Source organism: Hemiscyllium ocellatum, chromosome 10, assembly GCF_020745735.1.
Source record: "Hemiscyllium ocellatum isolate sHemOce1 chromosome 10, sHemOce1.pat.X.cur, whole genome shotgun sequence".
NCBI classification, from domain to species: Eukaryota; Metazoa; Chordata; class Chondrichthyes; order Orectolobiformes; family Hemiscylliidae; genus Hemiscyllium; species Hemiscyllium ocellatum.
The window spans coordinates 56289694-56311418 of NC_083410.1; the positions used below are offsets into that span (position 1 = coordinate 56289694).

Genomic DNA, 21725 nt, shown 5'->3' on the forward strand with positions numbered 1-21725 from the left:
TTGTATTTAGACAATGTAGTAGCTTTTCTACAAGAAGTTTCTCAATCAAGTAATGAATTATTATTGGAAACCAAACACTGTTATGTCTGAAAATAAATAGTCATAGTACTCCAAAAGTATATTGGAACAGTCACTGGATTCATTGGAGGTTCTTAGACTAGCAGAGAATATTTACACTTCAGAAATATTGCCTATATGCAAATATTGTTCAAAAGTTTGAAACAGCAAGCTAGTTAATTTGAAAGGACTTGAGGCACTTTAACTAGGAGTGGAATGATGCGCTTTGGAATACTCATTTAAAGAAAACAACACACACAGAGCATTTACAATATTAAGATTTTAAATTAGCCTATCCAAAATTGCCAGCTTACTGTATTAGATGAAAGTATTAAGACTGAACAATTACCATGTTGCAGAAGAACTCTTATACTTTCCAGTTTTCCATACTGAGCAGCAAGAAACAATGGTGTAATTCCATAATCGTCCCTGGCTTCTTTATCAGCACCTTTTTCAAGCAAGAGCTTCAGTATTTCTAAGTGTTCCTAAAATACATTATAAGTTAAAGGCTGTAGACATGATTCTTTTGAAGTTAACTATGATTAGAACTTGTACAAATGCATGTGAAATCTAGTTTAACAGCTCAGTGCAATCATTCAGTTAAATTACTGAGCAGTTATAAGCTCATGTAACTAAAAATGGATTACCATTTTTCACTCAATGACAGTTATCCCTTCACCTTAAATTCTTGTCAAGGAACTATTTTAGGATGATCATCCGTCTCTGCCTAGACGTTAATTACACCTAAACTTCAATCACCCATCTTCCTCACATCAACCAGACAGGGCTGGCATTTACATGATCAACTTTCTAGCAGGATCACATCAGCAGAATAAACGAATTAACCTTTTCCCAAAAATTAAGCAAACAGTCAGATATAGTCACAAACAAAATGATTACGAATTTTAATATAACAGCATGTGAAATTTCAATATTAACAGACAAGGTTAAGTGACAAATTTAATAATTACATGCGTGTGCATGTCTGTCTGCGCATGCATGTCAGGCCGAAACAGTGAGTGACTGTAAACATATTGAACTCGGATCTTCAGAATGCATTTGATAAGGTCCCAAATCAAATTTTATTGCAAAAAGTAAAGGCTCATAGTATAAGTGGCAACAAATTAGCATGAATCAACGATTACCCAGCTGACAGAAACCAGACAGTATGCTCAATTGCGTTTTTATCTGATGAGCAGGATTTGATAAGTGGATCCTCCAGAGTTCTGTGCTGGAGCCTCAACTGTGCATAATTTACATCAATAACTTAGATGAAGAAAGTGAAGGAATGGTAACTAAATTTGCAGAAAACTGCAAAATAGATAGTAAAGTATACTGTGAAGAAGAAACAAGGAAATTGCAAATTAGTAAGGATATGTAGCCTGACTGGCAGAAAATCTGGCAGAAGGACCATGAAGTGGGAAATGTGAAGATATACAATTTTGGTAGGAAGAATAACAAAGCAAAGCATCATTTAAATGGAGAATGACTGGAATTCCAAGGGAGGGAGGGATTTGGGCATTCCAGTACATAATATGTTAATATGCAGGTACAGTTTGTAATCCAAAAGGTCAACAGGATCCTCTCCAGAACTGAACCGAAAAGTATGGAAGTTATGCTTCAATTTTACAAGGCATAGTTGAAACCACATCTCAAACACTGTGGTTTTGATTTCCTTGTAAAGGAAGGGTGTAAATGCACTGGAGGAAGTTTAGAGGAACTTGAATCAATGCCAGGAATGAGTGGATTGTCTCATGAGAATAGGATGAGCAGTTTGGGCTTATTTGCACTGGAGTTTAGAAGAGTGAGAGATGGCTTGATTAATATCTTGAATAGTCTTGATGTTCCACTTGGATGGAGTCTAGACTGGACGGCAATACTGTAAAATTAGGCCTTTCAGCAACTTTTGAATCTCTGCCTCAGAAGGCGACGGAAGCAGGGTCAATAAATAGTCTTACAACACAGGTGGGCACACAGCCCTAGAGATGTACAGCACGGAAACAGATCCTTCAGTCCAACTCACAAATGGCTGATGAGATTTCCTAAATGAATCTAGTCCTGTTTGCCAGCATTTGGCTCATGTTCCACTAAACTCTTCCTATTCAGACATCCATACAGATGCCTTTTAAATGTAATTGCACCAGACTCCACCACTTCCACTGGCAGCTCATTCCATGCACGTACTACCCTTTTAAAACTTTTCCCTCTCACCTTAAACCAATGCCCTCTAGTTTTGGACACTCACACTTTGGGTAAAAGAACATGGCTACTCATCCTTTCCATACCCCTGATGCAAAATACTTGTTTAGTACCTCTCCCACTTCCTGTGGTTCCACACATTGCTGATCTTTAAGGGGCCCTATTCTCTCCTTAGTTGCCATTTTATCCTTAATGTATTTGTAGAATCCTTTTGGATTCTCCTTAACCCTACTTAACAAAGCTGTCTCATGTCCCTTTTTTGCCCTCCTGATTTCCCTTTAATGTATACTTTTATTCCATTTATACTCTTCTAGCTAACGTATGCTTCTTTCTTTTCCTTGACCAAAACTTCAATTTCATTCATCATCCAGCATTCCTCATACCTACCAGACTTGCCCTTCACCCAAACATGAACATATTGTCTCTGGACTCTACCTCATTTTCCATTTTCCAATTGTCCCTTTATCTGCAAACATTCCTCCTCCCCTCCTATCCACCATCAACTTTTGAAAGTTCTTGCCTAAAACTGTCAAAATGGTCCTTCCTCCAATTTAACTTTTAGATCTGGTCGATCCTTCTCCATTAGTATTTAAAAACTAATAGGATTATGGTCACTGACCCCAAGGTCACCCCCACTGACACCTCAGTCACCTGCCTTACCTTATTTTCCAAGAGTAGGTGCAAAACTTGACCTTCTCTAGTAGGTACATCCACAAACTGAAATCAGAAAATTTTCTTGGACACGCTTAACAAATTCCTCTCCACCTCAACCCTTAACACAATGGCAGTCCCAGTCTATGTTTGCAAAGTTAAAATCCCCTACCATAACCACCCTACTATTCTTAGAGATAACTGAGATCTCCTTACAAATTTGTTTCTCAATTTCCCCCTGACTATTAGAAGGTCTATAATACAATCCCAATAAGGTGATCATCCCTTTCTTATTTCTCAGTTCCACTCAAATAACTTCCCTGGACATATTCCCAGAAATACCCTCCCTAAGTACAGCCGTAATGTTATCCCTATTCAAAAACACCAAGCCTCCTCCTCTCTTGCCCCCTCTTTTTATTGCATATATCCTGGAACATTAAGCTGCCAACCCAGTCCATTCCTGAGCCACATCTCTAAGCTATCCAGTCCCATGTTACCAATCATGTCCTGAGTTCATTTGCCTTACCTGTTAGGCCTCTTGCAATGAAATAAATGCAGTTTAATTACCAGTCCTACCCTGTTCTCAGCTTTGGTCCTGCCTGCCCGACCAGTCTCAGACTGATCTCTTTCCTCACTATCTCCCTGGATCCCAACCTCCATCCCCCTCAACATACCCCACCCACCCCACTGCCCACTCAACCCCCTTCCCACCCCACCACACCCAACCCCACCTCCCTTTTCCACCCCACCCACACCCTCCCCCATTAGAATCTATAATGAATGTAGCAGTACCTGATAAGCAGCCTGATGTAGAACGCTCCATAAACACGCAGAATGGGGCCCATTAATTCTTCCTCCATGCTTTAAAAGAGTCTTTGCAACAGCAATGTCACCTTTCTCAATCGCTTCAAATAGGCCAAGTTGGGACAAATAAAATCAAACTTTTGCTTCAACATAATACAATATAAAAGCATTTAAGCTTGTAGCAATATGAATACATAGAAGATACACAGACTCATTTAAAGTCCTAGTTATATTGAATGAAAAATTAACCATAAACTTAAATGATACCAAGTTGAAATATAATTCCAAGTAGAAACTGAAAATTTTATATCTAGAATCCACGTGATTGCTGCTTGGGATTTTGTGGGCGGATTCTTTTATAGTTGCAAGTAATTTTATTTCCAGAATTCGGAGATACGTTCCTGTTTTAAATATTACACCGAAATCACCTTCCCTCAATCTGGTTCAAGTATGTACACCATTAGTGCATTTTTGTTGCTAATTGATTGCACAAGGGCAACATATTAATTCCCAGAATATGTTGGAAGTGTGTTTGATAGTTATCTAATGATCAATGATATCCCTGTGGAAGGAAGATGCTCCTTTTTATGCAATCCCATGCACAATTGGGATCCTTAACCTTGGCTGTGCAGTAATCAGGATCTCTGGACTAAGGTAAGCTGTGATGTGTCCTTACTGAGAGAAACTGTTTCTGCTCTTACGTAAATTTATCAGTAGCTTAGATACTGATATTATGTTGCTCTGACAGAACAGAAATTTGACTAGAGACAAGCATGCAAACAGCAGGATTTCATCTTCAGAGAATTGTATTCAGTTATGTACGAGTGTCACTGTACTGAAGAGAGTAAGAGAGTAGTAGGGTAAGGATGAACTAGGAATGGAAGAGACTAAGAAGAATGGCAGATTAGAAAAAGAAAGCAACCTCAGAGTGTATCTGTAGACATCATCAGCGTACCACTTACCAAAGTACTGACAACCAACAGCTCCCTTCTAAGCTCTACTCCCAACCTACCACCCAGTCATTTGGCTATTCACAAATGGAGCTTTATTGACCGCACAGCAAGACTTGAATTATCTCAAACAAAAAAACATCAAGCCCTGGTTTCTCTCCCTGCGGTGGAAACAACTAACAATTTAAACTACTTGCCTTGCAGAAATTTTTAAACCCTGCCACTGCAAAAATAAGTCTCAATAATTAAAGACACTTCAAGTTTCCTATGTGAAGATTATGAACCAAAAATTCACGATTTTAGAACCTTACCTAAAAAAAGTGGTGTTACGTTTTCATTTGTGATGGCATTCGGATTTGCCCCAGCCTTTAGCAGAATCTGAACGATTTTTAAATGGCCACATTTTGCAGCAAGATGTAGAGCTGTTTCACCTTCAAAAGTCTTTAAATCTATGTACTGAGCAGAAGAAGCTAGAGGAATAAACACAAAAATTAGCAATTCTTATCCAAATGAAGATAGTTTCTTCAAATTGCTTACATAATATACTCCAGTATCTCAGGCTCTATTGCCCTCTCCTTTGTTCTTATAATTTTGTGTTTATCATTCACTGCTCCTCTGCTTCTTGCTGTCCCATACTGTCCAATTTCACATCGCAGCAAACCAGAAGAACTCATGCAGTTGAGTGCACAGATGACACACACTAGAAAAAGGTCAAGAGCCATTCACACTGGACTGACATAGAAACAAACAGGCAAGATAAGCCAATCGTTCAGAAGGAATTTCAGAAATGGAAAATGAGAATAGGGTGGGAGACATTCCAGACCTATTTAAATTTATCTTCCCCTGAACATGACAATAGGTAGCAAAACCTCACCAGTGACTGATCTATTGCAATCGGAGTAGATTACTGTTCTTGAAAGTCATTCTTAAATGTTTATCACCAAGTTTTTAAAACAAAATAGTTCCTTCCCTTTATACCTGTCCAGTTGACTGCTACTTTGGTGGGGCATATGTCTGGAGGCAACATATGTTTCAGTTTCAGCATCTCTGAGCAGACCTCTATCATTCCAAGTGCTGTCCAAGATCTTACGGAGATAACCCTGGTGGGAGATGTCCAAATTACATGACACCTTTGATGTTCTTTTCAAAGTCTTTCTGACAGTCGTTCCAGTTGGTACGACAATAAGACATGTGGACTCAGCTTCGTGGCCATGTTGATCATTTTGTGTGCTCACACCATGATTGTGAGAAGCTCAATGATGCCTTACCCATTTTGTATGGATGTTAAGTAAGCGGACAAGGTTTCATGCAGACCAGCTTTGCAATATGACCTAGACAAATATAATGTCAAGCTTTCCTGATCCTTCCAGACTTATTGCCAACATTCATTAACCACCAATCTAATTCCCTATCATCCCATTATATCTTTTGGTTCCTCTACTTACCAATACTAATCACTGTCAGATTGCAGTGCAAGAATCAAACAACAGATGAGAAAGCTGAAACATCTTGGATTATTATGCTAAATTCAATATATATAAACCCCAAACTCGTTCACAGCTGTGCATAAAAATGGATATTGAGTCAATAAGGATAAGTTTAGAAGAGGTTATAGAATTGATCAATTACAAAATTTTGAAATAAAGAGTATGTTTCAAGATGACTGAAAGCACGACCAGCAATTATCTGGTTTGAAAGTAAGAGACAGGGGAAGAGGTGAGATGCACAGAACGCTGCAGCCAGAGGAATAAAGCCTTTAGGAGTAGGGAAGGATGAAATTGCATAGTGTGTGACAAGGCCACAATGATGGAGAAATTTGCAAACAAGAATTTTAAATGTTATTGTTGAGCACATTGAGAATGTAGATCAGCAAAAATTGGAATAGACCACACTTAGTAAGATTTCAATCAAGTTACATTTCATAGAGAATGAAGGATATTAGAGAACAGTATGACTCTGGTGAAATGTAAGGATAAGGGATAACATTACAGCTGTATTTAGGGAGGATATCCTGGGAATACGTCCAGGGACATTATTTGGTGGAAATGAGAAATAAGAAAGGGATCTTTTTGGAATTGCATTATAGATGCCACTCCCCTCCAAAATAGTCAGTTGTAAATTGAGAAACAAATTGAGAATAAGGGCGGCACGGTGGCACAGTGGTTAGCACTGCGGCCTCATAGCGCCTGAGACCCGGGTTCAATTCCCGACTCAGGCGACTGACTGTGTGGAGTTTGCACGTTCTCCCCGTGTCTGCGTGGGTTTCCTCTGGGTGCTCCGGTTTCCTCCCACAGTCCAAAGATGTGCGGGTCAGGTGAATTGGCCATGCTAAATTGCCCGTAGTGTTAGGTAAGGGAATTGGTGGGTTGCGCTTCGGCGGGTCGGTGTGGACTTGTTGGGCCGAAGGGCCTGTTTCCACACTGTAAGTAATCTAATCTAATCTAATCTAAATTTGTAAGGAGATCTCAGTTATCTGTAAAAATAATAAGGCTGTTATGGTAGGGGATTTTTAACTTTCCAACCATAGACTGGGACTGCCATAGCGTTAAGGATTTGAATGAAGAGGAATTTGTGAAGTGTGTACAAGAAAACTTTCTGATTTAGTATGTGAATACATCTACTGGAGAAGGTGCAAAACCTGATGTACTCTTGAGAAATAAGGCAAGACAAGTGACTTAGGTGTCAGTGGGGGAGCACTTTGAGACCAGTGACTATAATTCTATTAATTTTAAAATAGTGATGGAAAAGAATAGACCAAATTTACAAGTTAAAGTTCTCCAGCATCCACGGTCCTCACTTCCTACTACCAGAAGGCCAATTCTGACAATTTTAGACAAGAACTTTCAAAGGTTGACTGGGGGGCAGATGTTCGCAAGTAATGGGACATCTGGAAAATGGAAAGCCTTCAGAAATGAGATAACGAGAGTCCAGAGACAGCATATTCCTGTTGGGGTTAAGGGTAAGGCTCGTAGGTGTAGGGAATACTGGATGATGAGAAAAATTCAAGTTTTGGTCAAGAATAAGAAAGAAGCAGATGTCAGCTATAGACAGCAGAAATCGAGTGATTCCCTTGAAGATTATAAAGGTAGTAGGAGTATACTTAAAAAGGCAATTAGGAGGGCAAAAGGGGCACATGAGTTGGCTTTGGCAAATAATATTAAGGAGAATCCAAAGAGATTCTACAAATATATTAAGAATAAAAGGATAACTGGGGGAGAACAGGACGCCTTAAAGATGAACAAAGCTACCCTTGTATGGAACCACAGGAAATAGGGGAGATACTAAACAAGTATTTTGCATCAGTGTTTACTGTGGAGATGGAAGCCAGAGAATTTGGGGAAATAAACAGTGACATCTTGAAAAGTGCCCATATTACAGAGGAGGAGATGCTGGTCATTTTAAACCACATAAAAGTGGATAAATCCCCCCGGACCTGATCAGGTGTATCCTAGAATACTGTGTTAAGCTAGGGAAGAGATTGCTGGGTCACTTGCTGAGATATTTATATCATTGGTAGCCACAAAAGAGGTGGAGGAAGACTGGAGGCAGGCTAATATTTAAGAAGGGTGGCAATGATTAGCCTGGGAACTACAGAGAAACTTCGATTAGCTGGCATTCGATTATCTGAATTTTGGATTATCCAGCAAGAGTGTAAGGTCCCGATGCGCAGCTAAACTACATTATCTGGTATTTGAATATCCGGAAGTTGATTAATCAAACAAAGTACTCCCTGCCTGTGTCCTTCGGAATATAGAGGTTCCTCTGTATTGACTAGTGAGCCTGATAACAATGGTGGGCAATTGGTTAGAGGGAATCCTGAGGGGCAGGATGTATTTGGAAAGACAAGGACTAATATGGGATAGTCAACATGGCTTTGTCCATGGGAAATCATGCTTCACTAACTTTCTTGAATTTTTTGAAGAAGTAACAAAGTGTATTGATGAGGGCAGAGCAGTGGAGGTGATCTATATGGACTTCAGTAAGACTTTTGACAAGGTTCCATATGGTAGACTAGTTGTCAAATATAGAGGGAGAACTATCCATTTGGATACAGAACTGACTTAAAGGTAGAAGACAAAGTGATGTGGAGGGTTGCTTTTCAGACTGGAGGTCTGCGACGAGTGGTGTGCCACAAGGATCAGTGCTGGGTCCACTGCTTTTCATCATTTACATAAATGACTTGAATGTCAACATAGGAGGTGTAGTTGGTAAATTTGCAATTACACTAAAATTGGAGCTGAAGTGGACAGCAAAGAAGATTACCTTAGAGTACAATGGGATCTTGATCAGATGGGAGTTTAATTTAGATCAGAGCAGGACTTATACACTCAATGGTAAGGTCTTGGGGAGTGTTACTGAACAAAGAGACCTTAGAGTGCAGGTTCAAAGTTCCTTCGAAATGGAGTCACAGATATACAGGAGAGTGAAGACGGTGTTTGGTATGCATGCATTTATTAGTCAGTGCATTTAGTACAGGAGATGGGAGGTCATGTTGCAGCTGTACAGTTCATTGGTTAGGCCACTACTGAAATACTGCATGCAATTCTGACCTTCCTGCTACGGGAAGGATGTTGTGAAACTTGAAAGGGTTCAGAAAAGATTTACAAGGACGTGGCCAGGGTTTGAGAGTTAGAGCTATAGGGAGAGGCTGAATAGGCCTGGGCTATTTTTCCTGGAGCATCAGGGACTGAAAGGTTTATAAAATCATGAGCAGCATGGATAGGGTAAATAAACAAGATCTTTTCCCTGCGTCGGGGGAGTCCAAAAGCAGACAGTATAGGTTTAGGGTGAGAGGGAATAGATACAAAAGGGACCTAAGGGGCAACTTCTTCACGCAGAGTCATGCATGTATGGAATGAGCTGCCAGAGGAACTGGTGGAGGCTGATACAATTACAGCATTTATTTGGCATCTGGATGGGTATGTGAATGGGAAGGGTTGAGAGGATATGGGTCAGGTGCTGGCAAATGGAACTAGATGTATTTAGCATATCTGGTCGGCATGGACGATTTGGACAGAAAGGTCTATTTCCATGCTAATTATTTCTATGACTCTATGGTTGTAAAAGATATCAAAGCAAGATTCAACTTATAACAACAGTTGTTTCGGTGATGGGAACAAGTCTTTTTCAACAATAACAGTAAGGTAACTGCAGTACCTGCATGAATTAAGAGTCTCAAACATCTCAAAGATTTGTGAGTTGCAGCTTCATGGATTGGGCACCAACCACGGTTGTCTGCAATGTCAAGGCTATGACCTTTTTGAATCAAGGTTTTCAAAAGTTCTACATTTCCTTTTTTTGCAGCAAATCCAGCAGCTGAACAAGTATTAGAGTATGCCTCACTGAAGTCCATCCTGCAGGGTTGAATTATTAAAGCAAGAACATTAAATAGAGTTTAGAAAATGTTAAGAGTCATCTCACATCTGCACATTCTATCATTAAAGTTGGTGCCGAAATATTGAACAATGGTTACAATTCGAGTAATAACTGAAATGAAACAAAACGCGTTCATAAATTCAAAGGTCTCATGTGTAATTATTAGAAAATGTGTTCAATACCTTATGACAAATTGAACATACATGAAGTGCCTCCACAGGATTAGAGGCTGATTAATATCTCTGTAGAAAACCAAACTGCCATGACTATCTAATATTGAAGCTAAACATTATTTCCCCAATGTAGGTAAAATGTAAGTGTGAGAAAACAAGGGATGAAATAAGCAGGTAAATTGAGGTAGCCAGGATTCTCTGTATATTGCTCAAACAGATGCGTGATTAGACAAATGAATCACATAAGTATCAATAACAGTTGGTAAATATATTCCAGAACTAATTTTCACCCACTCGCAATCAAAAGTATTAGTTAACATTACTAAAATAAAACTCTCCAAAAAACTCTGCTGATTACTGACCTGTGTTGGAAACTGTTAAAAACCATCAGAAGAGAATAAAGGTCCGGTTGATATACGAACTACTAACTGATGCACAAGAATTGATGGCGCCGTTGCTGAGAACTCTGCCTTACTAAACAAATCCCAATTTCAAGCAAGATTCCTCTGAACTTCATAGCATTAAAGTTTCTTCTGTCCAGAGACACTAAAGATTAATATAAAGAAAAGCTATTTATTTCCATTATTCTCACTCATTATAGCCCTGTTATAATTCTCTGCGTTTAAATATTTATTTTGTTTTCTTTCAAACAGATGCAGTTGCCTGTCTAAACCACTGTCTGTAGGAAATCATACCAGGGACTCCCCCACCCCGGAGAAAAGACCTTGTTTATTTACCCTATCCATGCATGATGGTACCTTACCTATAATAAATGTGTTCTGTCCTATTTCTCTTGCAGAGGGGTGTTGTCACAATGGTATCAAAATGTCTTCCTCAGACAGGCAGTTGGTAAGCAGTTTTTGAGTTCTCCTGAATGATTTTCTTGAAATAAGACAAAAAGAATTTTGAATGGGTAGGGTGAGGGCTCACACAAGGCCAGAAAAGCTTTTAGTTTTGCTTACAGTTAGTTCCTGCTGGCTGCTTGAGTTCTCTGATGCTAACGTGAAGTCTTAGACTAAGACACTTTCTCTTAAAAATCAAACGGGAGTAATTGTTTCTTTTTCTTCTCGACTGGAAACATGAGAATGATAACTGTTTTGCTGAAGTGCATTTTTGCCAAGGGTGTGTTTTTGGAATGCTGTTTAAATGGGAATAGTTGAAGATTAGTGGTTAAATAATATATTATCTTATTAAGTATTTCAACAGAGTAAAGTTATGCCAATTCTTCTCTTAACTATGTTGTAAGAATAAAGCATGTTTTGATTAAAGATTAGTAGTGGACCAATTTAATCATATCTGGAACACAGATCTTACACTTGCATAATAAATATGAAAGTTAGGGTCGACCCTATCTCCACAATATACTTTGGAGGGGTCTGGTCTGGTCCACAGCACGTTGCAACAACTCTCTGCTTCAACAAGTTCATAAGCTCCACTTTGAAGAAGAGAAATGCAACAATCTTTGAAATAGCCATTTTCTGACAAAAGTCAAACAAGATTTCAATCACAAAGAAGAACTCAAAATTAAGTCTCCTGCATAAAACAGTCATCTGTCCACCTACAAAAGCAAAAGAGCCAACAGCCGATGGTTCTCTTTGAAGACTGGAATAATAATGACATTACGAAAACCAAATAGTTAACATATCCACTTACATGGCCAACATGCATGAAGCCAGGAAGGGATGTTGGATGGGAATTTATGGAAGGGAGATCAGGAGAAAAGACAACAGGTCTACGGAATGAACCCAGCTTAAAAAGTACAGAGAGGAAGATGGAAGCAAATCTAGAAATAAAAAGGTGACAAAAAGCTCCGTGAGCTCCTTGAGCTTCTCATTAGAGGTGAAAATTGAGGTGTAACGATTAAGTTATTTTTCAATAATTAACCATGTTAACTTGATCAAATAAACAAAAATTAAATTTGGATTTGTTTAATTGCAAACTGTTTATTTCAGGAAGCAATCCAAATGGCTAGATCAAAAGTAAAGTTTAATGTTTTATTGCTTGTTTATAATTGAAGCTAATGTAAACTTAAATTAACACTTGAGAATGCTTTGACATGAGAAGGTTTGATTCAAGAACACAGCTATGTGTTAAAATACTTAAGTTTTGTAATTTACATATGTATCACATGTATGCATGTGAGCTTACGTACAGATGTATCAATTGTGACCTTTGGGTTGAGTTAACTCACTCAAAAGGTGACATCATATTCTCTAGGCCAGAAGTCTTTTTTGAATGTAAGTACAACCCAGCATCTCATTCGAAGAAAACACAGAATACAGATATTTTTTAATGCTATTTACATGTTAAAGAAAGCATATACAATTCTTCATTTTGTCCTTGACTTGCCAAGTTTCTGTATGACAAACTGTGACTATACGTTATATGCCAGTACCTTCAAATCAGGATTGTAGTTTGAAAGTCCAGTCAGACAATTCACCAAATGGTTATCTGTGAGGCAAGTATGATATTTGGACTGAATTATCTCCATTCGGAAGAATGTAAGCTTAGGAGGTATGTGGAATCAAAGTAAACTTTCATTTTGAAAGCAAAGCATGATAGAAATGGGTAGTTTTCTCTGTGAGTCCTCAGAAATCACTGTACCTTGATTGGACTTTCAGCTCAACATCATTTTGCACAGTATCTCCAATATCAACTCCACTGCTTTTAAAAACAATTACCTGATGGAACTGGTAACAAACCCACCAACGTCTACTTGGAGGAATGGATTTGAGACAAATATGACAATTTGTTCGTCACATCTAATTCCTGAAATCACCTGTTGAATTTCTGTTAATATCCTTGGGTTGTTTTCTGGGAGAAATAATTTTCCTTTTATTCTAGTATTTTCTCCAGACTCAAGGACTACAGCCCCAATTTCAATTTGAATGCTTTCACAGCACTATTATGTGACATGTTTCTTTCCTTTCAGAGGTTTACAGTTCAGCTCATTTATTTTTGAGACTACATCTCTGAGGAGTCTGGAATCAAGCACATTGTCTGACAGCTCACTGCACCAGTTTAAAGGAACTGTGGGAAACGAGGGAGGATGCTGTAGAAAAAAGCATATAAATGTGTTTAATGGAATAGAAAGGAGAAGCAATAGTGATTTACCAGTGCAGCGTCCGAAGGAGGAGAAGGCTACAAAAGAAAAAGACAAAGCTGCCAATGCAACAATGATGCCAGAATTACAGACAGCCAGACAGATCTCTTTGGAGTTGGATACAATGGTGTTGCCAACAAGGTGTCAAGCATATAAGCCAACACAGCAATCCAACAAAACTTTAGAGTGAAATCAGTCATAAATATATCCCTGAAGGTGTCAGCTCAGTAAACAGGGTGGTGAAGGCGGCATACAGGATGCTTGCCTCAATTAGCTGGAGTGTAGAATACAGTAACAAAATGTCTTGATACAACTTTACGAAATATTGGTTATGCTACAGATGAAATACTATATACAGTTCTGATTGCCACATGATCGGAAGGATGCGATTGCACTAGAAAGGATGCAGAGGAGATCCACCAGGTTGTTGCCTAGGATGAAAAGTTTCAGTTACAAGGAAAGACTGGATAAGCTGGGTTTGCTCTCCTTGGAGCAGAGGAGACTGAGAGCATAGAAAATGATGAGATGTATAAACAGAGTGCATCACAAGACACTTCCCCCATGGCAGATGTGTCTAATACCAGGGGGCATCAAGGTGAGGAGTAAGAAGTTTAGAAGAAATAAGGAATGTGCTGCCTGAGAAGACGGTGGGTAAAGATTCTCACAACATTTAAGAAGCATCTGGAGGAGTACAAAAAATTATCAGGACATAATAGGCTATGGACCAAATGCAGATAAATGGGATTAATTCAATCTGATGTTTGTTGGTCAGCATGGACATAGTGAATTGAAGGGTCTACTTCTATGCTGGATGACTTTATAGCCCTGTGAAATTACAACTTGGATTGGAGGAGAGGTGGAACATGAGCTTCAGCTGTAAATTTCCTCAATGACTCCTGCAAGCATTCGAGCAGTGATGGGAATGGGAGTTTTTGATAGGATAAGACAACAAAGTTCTGAATGAGCTCAGGTTTATGGAAGGTGAAAGATGGAAGAACGACCAGGACTCCACTGGAATAGTCTAGAGGTAATACAGACATAGAAAGGAGTTTTAACAGCTGATGAGCCAACACATATTTTCTAATCAACCTGTTTAAGAGATCTTTTTAACCAATCTGTGGAGCAGGTGGGACTTGAACCTGGACCTCCTAGCTAACATTGCACACAAGAGCTCCTATTAAAAAACTCATGCATTGTCTAATGAAATTCACTGATTAACCACAACAACAAGTGGTTATAGTGTTTTCACCACATACAAGTTTAGTTGGATATTTTCTAATCAACTTGCTCTGAGTTGTTACTACACAACACTAGAGAAGATTGAACTTGAACTCGGACCTCCTGGCCCAGAGGTACGGGCATTACATGGTGCCAAAAGACCACCTCAATGATGAGCTGAGGCAGGACGGAGACAGAGATGTTCAAGGTAAACATAGATGGCCTTAGCAATGAAGTACAGGTGCTGTCAAAAACTCATGCCTGGACGAAATAGGACACCTGGTTTGCAAATGTTATTTTTCAGCCTTAAACAAGAGTGAGGTCAAGCACTCAAACAGAGTTTTGACAAGGATTGAAAATAGTCTTATATCTTCTTACATCTTGGCTGGAAAAGACTTGTCTCCAGTCAGAATTGGATCTTAGACAAGTAGCATGACAAACCATGGACAGTGGAGAGGTTGAGAAATATAGCAGATAGAGTTGGACATTATTAATGTACTAAGTCACAGCACTTAGATGGAAAAAGGCATTGAGCCAAGGAGAAATCATTAGAGGATTCCAGAGATGACAGAAAACAGCTGAGATCAACAGAAAAAATTTATTGGCTATATCCAAATAAACAAGGATAGTAGCCGAAAGGTGCGCAGGGCGGGCTGCCTTAGGTCGGAAGGTGGGAGGGATGGGGGCTTGCTGGGTCTGTATTGTCTGCACTATTTTTTTTGTAACTGGATTGTCTCGTGTACAAGTGTCATTGTCGCTGTCTTTTATATGTGGAACTAGCATTTGGTTTGTCTTCATCTCTCTGTAAACTGGTTGAACAGTAGGGTTTGGGGCCTGGCTTTGCTGCTCCTCTCCCTTGTAAAATTGCTGTTGATTATAGCTATATGTGTTAACTGTTTTTTGTAAACTGTGTTTTGTAATTGTTTAATAAAAAAAAGGATAGTATAGGTGGGCCATTCCATCCAGCTGAACAGTACTGGGTAGGTCCTGGAAAAAGATATAGTAGTCATCCTCAAAGAAGGCATGTAGGGTGGAAAGGATGGGGAGGAACCGTTTCTTTCACTCAAGTAGAATACCATTTATTAAAGGAGGTTTGAAGGCACTCAGACTGACGTTACAAGAAAAAGTGGGCAACATTTGGTTAGAAGAAAGAGAAGTTGGAAAGGGACATTAGTTTGCAAAACCACAATGTCTAGCGTGGATGTGTTTAAAGAGTGGAATGATGACAGCATATTTCAAGAGGAGAGGAATAAGGCCTGAGGAAACGATTCACATTATCAGATAACATAGGGATTATAGAATCCTACAGTGTGGAAAGAGGCCATTCAACCCAGAGTCTGCACTAACCCTCTGAAGTGCATCCCACCTAGACCTTGACCCTACACCCAGAGCCCTACTTTTACCAGGGCTTTCCTATCTAGCCTGCACATTCCTGGACACTATGGAGCAATTTACCATGCCAATGCACCTAACCTGTACATCTTTGGTCTGTGGGAGGAAACCCACCCAGATGCTGGGAGAACATGAAAACTCCACACAAACAGACAAAAGGTTGGCTTTATCAACAGGGCTAGAATATAAATTAAACTATTTTTCAGTTATACTGAAGCCTACTCAATTCAAAGCTCAACATTCAACTGTGGCTACCCAAACCCAAACGCAAAGGATGGAATGGCCGTGCAAAAGCTACTGAACAAATTTCTCAAAATGTTACCTAGGGATATCACTAAAATAAAAACTGTAGATGCTGAAGATTTGAAATGAAAAAAAAATTGCTGGATAAAGTTATCAGATCTGGCAGCAATTGTGAAGAGAAAGTAGAGTTAATGTTTTAATTCTGGTGACCCCTCTTCAGCACCATGACAATCTGATTCTGCTGAACTGTCAATTAAAGTCAGTTAACGAAATTAAGACAGAATTCCAGCAAATTAAGACAATAGAGGCATCATCTAACTTATTTGTTTGATATGGAGGTGCTGGTGTTGAACTGGGGTGTACAAAGTTGAAAATCACATAACAAGGTTATAGTCCAACAGATTTATTTGGAAGCATTAGCTTTCGGAGTGCTACTCCGGAAGCCAGTGCTTCCAAATAAGCTTGCTGGATTATATTCCTGTATTCCTGATGAAGGGCTTTTGCCCGAAACATCGATTTTGCTGCTCCTTGGATGCTGCCTAAACTGCTGTGTTCTTCCAGCACCACTAATCCAGTATCTGGTTTCCAGCTAATGCAGTCATTGTTTTCACCTTGTTGGATTATAACCTGGTGTTGTGTGATTTTTAACTTTATTTGTTTGAAGTAATAAAAGGATTTCCCACGATGGGAAATTTAGAAGAAGGGAGTACTTTCCTAAATTAATGTAGCGAAAATATGGAACATTGTCTCTCTTCCCACCTACCTACTAGACCACCCAACACCCTACATGCATCGCCAGCCTGGACCTGACCAGACCTCCCCCAGCACCGGACCCGACCTGGCCCCCTCTCCGACCACCAGACCTGGTATATTGATCCCCATCAATATACCAGACCTCCCCTCCCCAGTGCTGACACCTGCCCTCCCTAACCTGATTTCTTCTATCCACATTGACCTAATCTAAGTACTTGGAGATAGCAAGGGCTGCAGATACTGGAATCGATAAAATGTGGAACTAGAAAAAGCTGAGCAAGTCAAGCATCAGAGAAGCAGAACAGTCAATATTTCAGGTCAGGATCTTTCAACTGAAAAGTCGACTCTCCTGCTCTTTTGGTGCTGCTTGACCTTCTATGCTTTTTCCAGCTCCACATCTTATCGACTCTAACCTAAATACTACATCACTTACTTGGCCCCTTTGCCATCTGGAAGCTGAACTGTTTCCCATGTGGCATCCTTCCCTAAACCTGACATCCTACTTACCTGGCCACCTAATCATTTAGCATTTACTTACCTTGAACCTACTGTTACAAAGTCGAAACAGTGTATGGTCACTTTAAGATAGAAAGTGTTTTCTGAATTTTAAGTACAGCTACAGCTGCCAGTATAGACAACTGGCTGTCCAAAATAGATCCATGTGACAATTAAATGGCTGCTGTTTTGATGATTCGAATTTAAATTAATTGGTTAAATTTTGCTGATGATACTAAAACACAATTGAGTTTCAAGTTATTGAATTCACAACATCAGACCAATGACAGAGTATGTTGTTGCGAGGTATAAATTACGAGGGCACTTTGAAATTTGGTCAGAGCAACAGCCACAGAGTCGGACAGCAAATGCCATCCAAGAAAATAAACATCTTGCTCTCAAAGAAATCTCAGAAGGCGCTATCAAAAGATACCTTTTCTTGTAAAATCAGCAATAAGTAAAAAAGATGCCCCAGGGAGAAGACAGTAGAATTGGAAGACTAGAAGAAAGACAGCATAAGAGATTGTATGGACTCTGAGTAATTAAGTTAATGTTATGTTTAACCATTGTGCTATTGGAACAACATATTAATAGAATTGAGGTCAGCTAAGCAATAGTGGTTAATTGGGGGAAGAGTTAATAGTTTTGGTTAGTATTCACAGTTAGGATTGAATAAATAAATTGTTACTTTCTATTTATACAGTGGAAATCAAGGATCTTCTTTCATTCACACATTTTTTAACAGTAGGAAGTGAGGCGATAGTCTCTGGGTATTTTAGTTTAATTAGCAGATGGGTTTGACTTCCATGTCATAATACTACCACTCTACCCATCTGGAAGCCTACAATCCTAGCACCCAAACATCACACTTACATTATGTACTTACCAATTGACAGCAGTTGTCAAAGTGGCATTCATGATATTTAAATTTCAGAATTTGACAGCTGATTGCTGTGAGAAGTGGGCATAGTTTGCTTTCCCCACTGTTCAACAATACAAAACAAACCTATTAGAATACAGAGGTTCATTCTTTCATCACAAAAAAAATGGAATGGAAAATCTGGCCTGATGCTTCCACTTGTGGGTGAGTCCAGAATTAGAGAACAACTTGTTAAAATACTGCTTGCCCTTTTGGGCAGAGATGAAGAGAAATATTTTCTCTCAAAGGGTTGTGAAACTTCAGAATTCCCTAGCTGTATGGAAGCATGGCCATTAAATATTTTAAGGCAAATCCTTATTTCATAAGGGAATCAAAGGTTATCGGAGTTATGTGCGAATTCAAAATACAACAGATCAGCCGTGATCTTATTGAACCACAATGGAAGTTCGAGGGCCGAATAGTCTATTTTTGCATGTATGTTCATAGTCTCTAAAGATTGACCCTGAACCTGTGCTCCAGTATCCACCAAGCCATGTTGTTTGTTTCGAACAACTTCCTGATCCCATTGGAAAAAGCGCTATAGTTTGACACACTGAAAGGACGTACATGAGGATAAGGTAGACAGACATAAATCGCGGTTACCATTCCGAGTTTAAACCAATTCTTCAACAGCCACACGATTACAATGAATAAAAACAGAAAATGCTGCAAATACTCAGCAGGCCAGGCAGTATCGGAACTGCAGCTGCAGGACTACCAACCTGAAACTTTAGTTCTTTTTATTTCTCCGCAGACGCCTGTTGTGTGTTTCCTAAGTTTTCTGTAGAGTTTCCAGTATTCGTGATGTTTTGCTTTTGTGTCAAGACTGACATGAACTTTACTTTAAACGATGGCAATGAACGAGCAGTCGATACGTTTCCTCCAGATGCAACACCCCTCAGAATCTGGCTCTGCTACGAAAGCACAGTTAAAGGAACGAATGGAAATAGAACCAGAAAATCAAGCCCATTGCCCAGAAATGCCTGAAGGCTCCGTTACCGAGAATCATCACCACCTCGAGACTCAACTTCCTGTTGAGCCGAGACCTCGCCGGTGCATGTGCGCATGCCCGCTGGCTCGCGCAAGGGGCTGGTAACGATTTCGTACGTCTCGCACTAGCCCTTCAGTGACAGGTGGAATCGGGGGCAGGGCGTGTGGACTGCCGGGGACTGTAGTCCGCATGGCACGAGGTCACGTGATATATGTCGGCTGTAAAACTACATTTCCCATGAGGGTTTTAGGGCGCCGTGCCATGCGTGCATGCGTTGGTGAGTCGGTTCTTGGGCTGATCGTGGCGGAGACAGTGGTCGGTCGGTTTGCGGTTAAGAAAGGACGCGGTCACTGTGCTGGAGGAACGTGTCGGCATGTGGATATTCGGGTACGGCTCGCTGATCTGGAAAGTGGATTTCCCTTATCAGGAGAAGTTGGTGGGTTATATTCGGGGCTACATCCGTCGATTCTGGCAGGGCAGCACCGACCACCGGGGTGTCCCGGGCAAGGTGAGTCAGGGTAGGCGGCACCGCCTCTGGCTGCTCCCAATAACCGTCCCCAGATGTGACGGCTGTTTAAATCCTGGCGGCTGCCAGTGGGGCTGGAAGGTGTTCCTTCTCAGCCACCTTCCAAATCTTTAGGAGCGGGTGAGTCTCCTTGTCCAAGCCGCAGAGCTTCCCTGAGGGTTCCCTCCCCTCCCCTTCTCCATATGGTAACACATCTGCTCGGTAAGAATTCGGAGCAGTGCAGACAGGACTTGTCCCTTATGCTAGATACGTAAACAGCCAATGTCCAGAATAAGAGTCGAGAGTGTGGTGCTGGAAAAGCACAGCCGGTCAAGCACCACACTCTCGACTTTAATCTCCAGCATCTGCATTCCTCACTTTCGCCTAATGTCTAGAATAAGTCTAGTCCAAATATTTGCCTGGCACCATAGCATATGTGACACTAAACAAAACTAAAGAACTGCAAATTCTGGAAATCAGAAACGCACGCTGGAAGAACAACTCATTTTCCGTTTGGGGACAGTCTTCAGCCTTAATTAGGAGAAAGTCAGGACTGTAGGTGCTGGAGTTGGAAAGGGTGGCACTGGAAAGCCACAGCAGAGTAGGCAGCATCCAAGGAGCAGGAGCAACAATTTTTACGGCCAGAGCATCTTCTTTGTCATCATCTGGGAAGCTACCGAAATGAGCATGAATCAAACATAAGTAAATCATACTATTAGCCTTTGGCCTAATTTTCGCAATAAGCAGTGAAGTAACCATGGTGTACTGTTGATCTTGTTATAAGTGAATTCTGTCTAGGCTTTCTGAATCTCCGGAGAATAGTTCCTGACACTTGGCTAACTATTCTAACTCTAGGGATCTGATTCAGAACAACCGGGTCCTGCCTCCGAACTCTGCCAACCGCGGACTGTCCTTTAACCCTTGTATCAAGGGAGACTGTCCGCAAGGTTAAGTTCAAAAAGGCGAACTCCAAGTTGACTGGTATCAGCCCTTATCCCCACCGGCTATCACTTCTCCCGTGGCAAATCGAAATACTGCGAGACACACACAAACGGAGCAACAGATGTTTATTCAATCTTCGAAGATTGGGCGAGTTCCAAAAAGGACTTCGGAAATCGCAACGGGAGATTTTACAGCACTAATACTTATACATTATTTTTCCATTCAAATACATTGGTGATAATTTCATTGGTTTAAACATCTCACGCTATGGATTTTTCTTACATTAAAAATCATTAATGATAATTCCATTGGTTAAAGCATTTCACGCTTTTCTCTGCCAATTTCTTTAATTAAAATGTTATATTATTTTACAATTTCTGCTATTCGGTATCTTCATGTTCTACTAGTTATAACATTTATTGATTTTTGTGTATGTCATGAAAAGAGCTTTCATTGTATTTTGCCCTATGTGTCTAATCGAAGCATTCCTTGGTTTCTTGCCCAAGGTTACCATGTTCCTGGCTTTACAGAGGTAACTTCTAGTTCATGCTTCATTATGGCCTAGTCAATCATTAGTTTCATAATTTAGCTTCTATTCATTAAACCTCAGTTTTAGTACAGTGAGTGTGTGTGTAGGTGTGTGTGTATGTATGTGTGTGAGAGTGTGTGTATGTATGTGTGTGAGAGTGTGTGTATGTATGTGTGTGAGAGTGTGTGTATGTATGTGTGTGAGAGTGTGTGTATGTATGTGTGTGAGAGTGTGTGAGAGTGTGTGTATGTATGTGTGTGAGAGTGTGTGAGAGTGTGTGTATGTATGTGTGTGAGAGTGTGTGAGAGTGTGTGTATGTATGTGTGTGAGAGTGTGTGAGAGTGTGTGTATGTGTGTGAGAGTGTGTGTATGTGTGTGAGAGTGTGTGTGTATGTATGTGTGTGAGTGTGTGTGTATGTATGTGT

The 21725-nt window shown here is 40.1% G+C and overlaps 2 protein-coding genes across 6 annotated transcripts in view; one reads left to right on the plus strand and one right to left on the minus strand.

Annotated features, from left to right (window-relative positions):
- Nucleotides 1–19400, minus strand: part of asb3 (ankyrin repeat and SOCS box containing 3) — an 83123-nt gene extending 63723 nt beyond the window's left edge. Inside the window, exons 1-7 of one of the 4 annotated variants that reach the window (XM_060830924.1) lie at nucleotides 19056–19400; nucleotides 10974–11092; nucleotides 10573–10756; nucleotides 9819–10015; nucleotides 4973–5131; nucleotides 3700–3812; nucleotides 407–542 (exon numbers count right to left, since the gene is read on the minus strand). In XM_060830924.1, coding sequence (XP_060686907.1) covers nucleotides 407–542; nucleotides 3700–3812; nucleotides 4973–5131; nucleotides 9819–10015; nucleotides 10573–10598 — 631 coding nt within the window. In that variant the 5' untranslated portion in view covers nucleotides 10599–10756; nucleotides 10974–11092; nucleotides 19056–19400. The remainder of the gene's footprint in view (nucleotides 1–406; nucleotides 543–3699; nucleotides 3813–4972; nucleotides 5132–9818; nucleotides 10016–10572; nucleotides 10757–10973; nucleotides 11093–19055) is intronic. The other 3 variants (XM_060830925.1, XM_060830926.1, XM_060830927.1) reach the window with 3 other exon arrangements.
- A 208-nt stretch (nucleotides 19401–19608) lies between these two features.
- chac2 (ChaC, cation transport regulator homolog 2 (E. coli)) overlaps nucleotides 19609–21725 on the plus strand; it is a 30338-nt gene continuing 28221 nt past the window's right edge. For both annotated transcript variants that reach the window (XM_060830928.1, XM_060830929.1), the window contains exon 1: nucleotides 19609–19832. In XM_060830928.1, coding sequence (XP_060686911.1) covers nucleotides 19698–19832 — 135 coding nt within the window. In that variant the 5' untranslated portion in view covers nucleotides 19609–19697. The remainder of the gene's footprint in view (nucleotides 19833–21725) is intronic.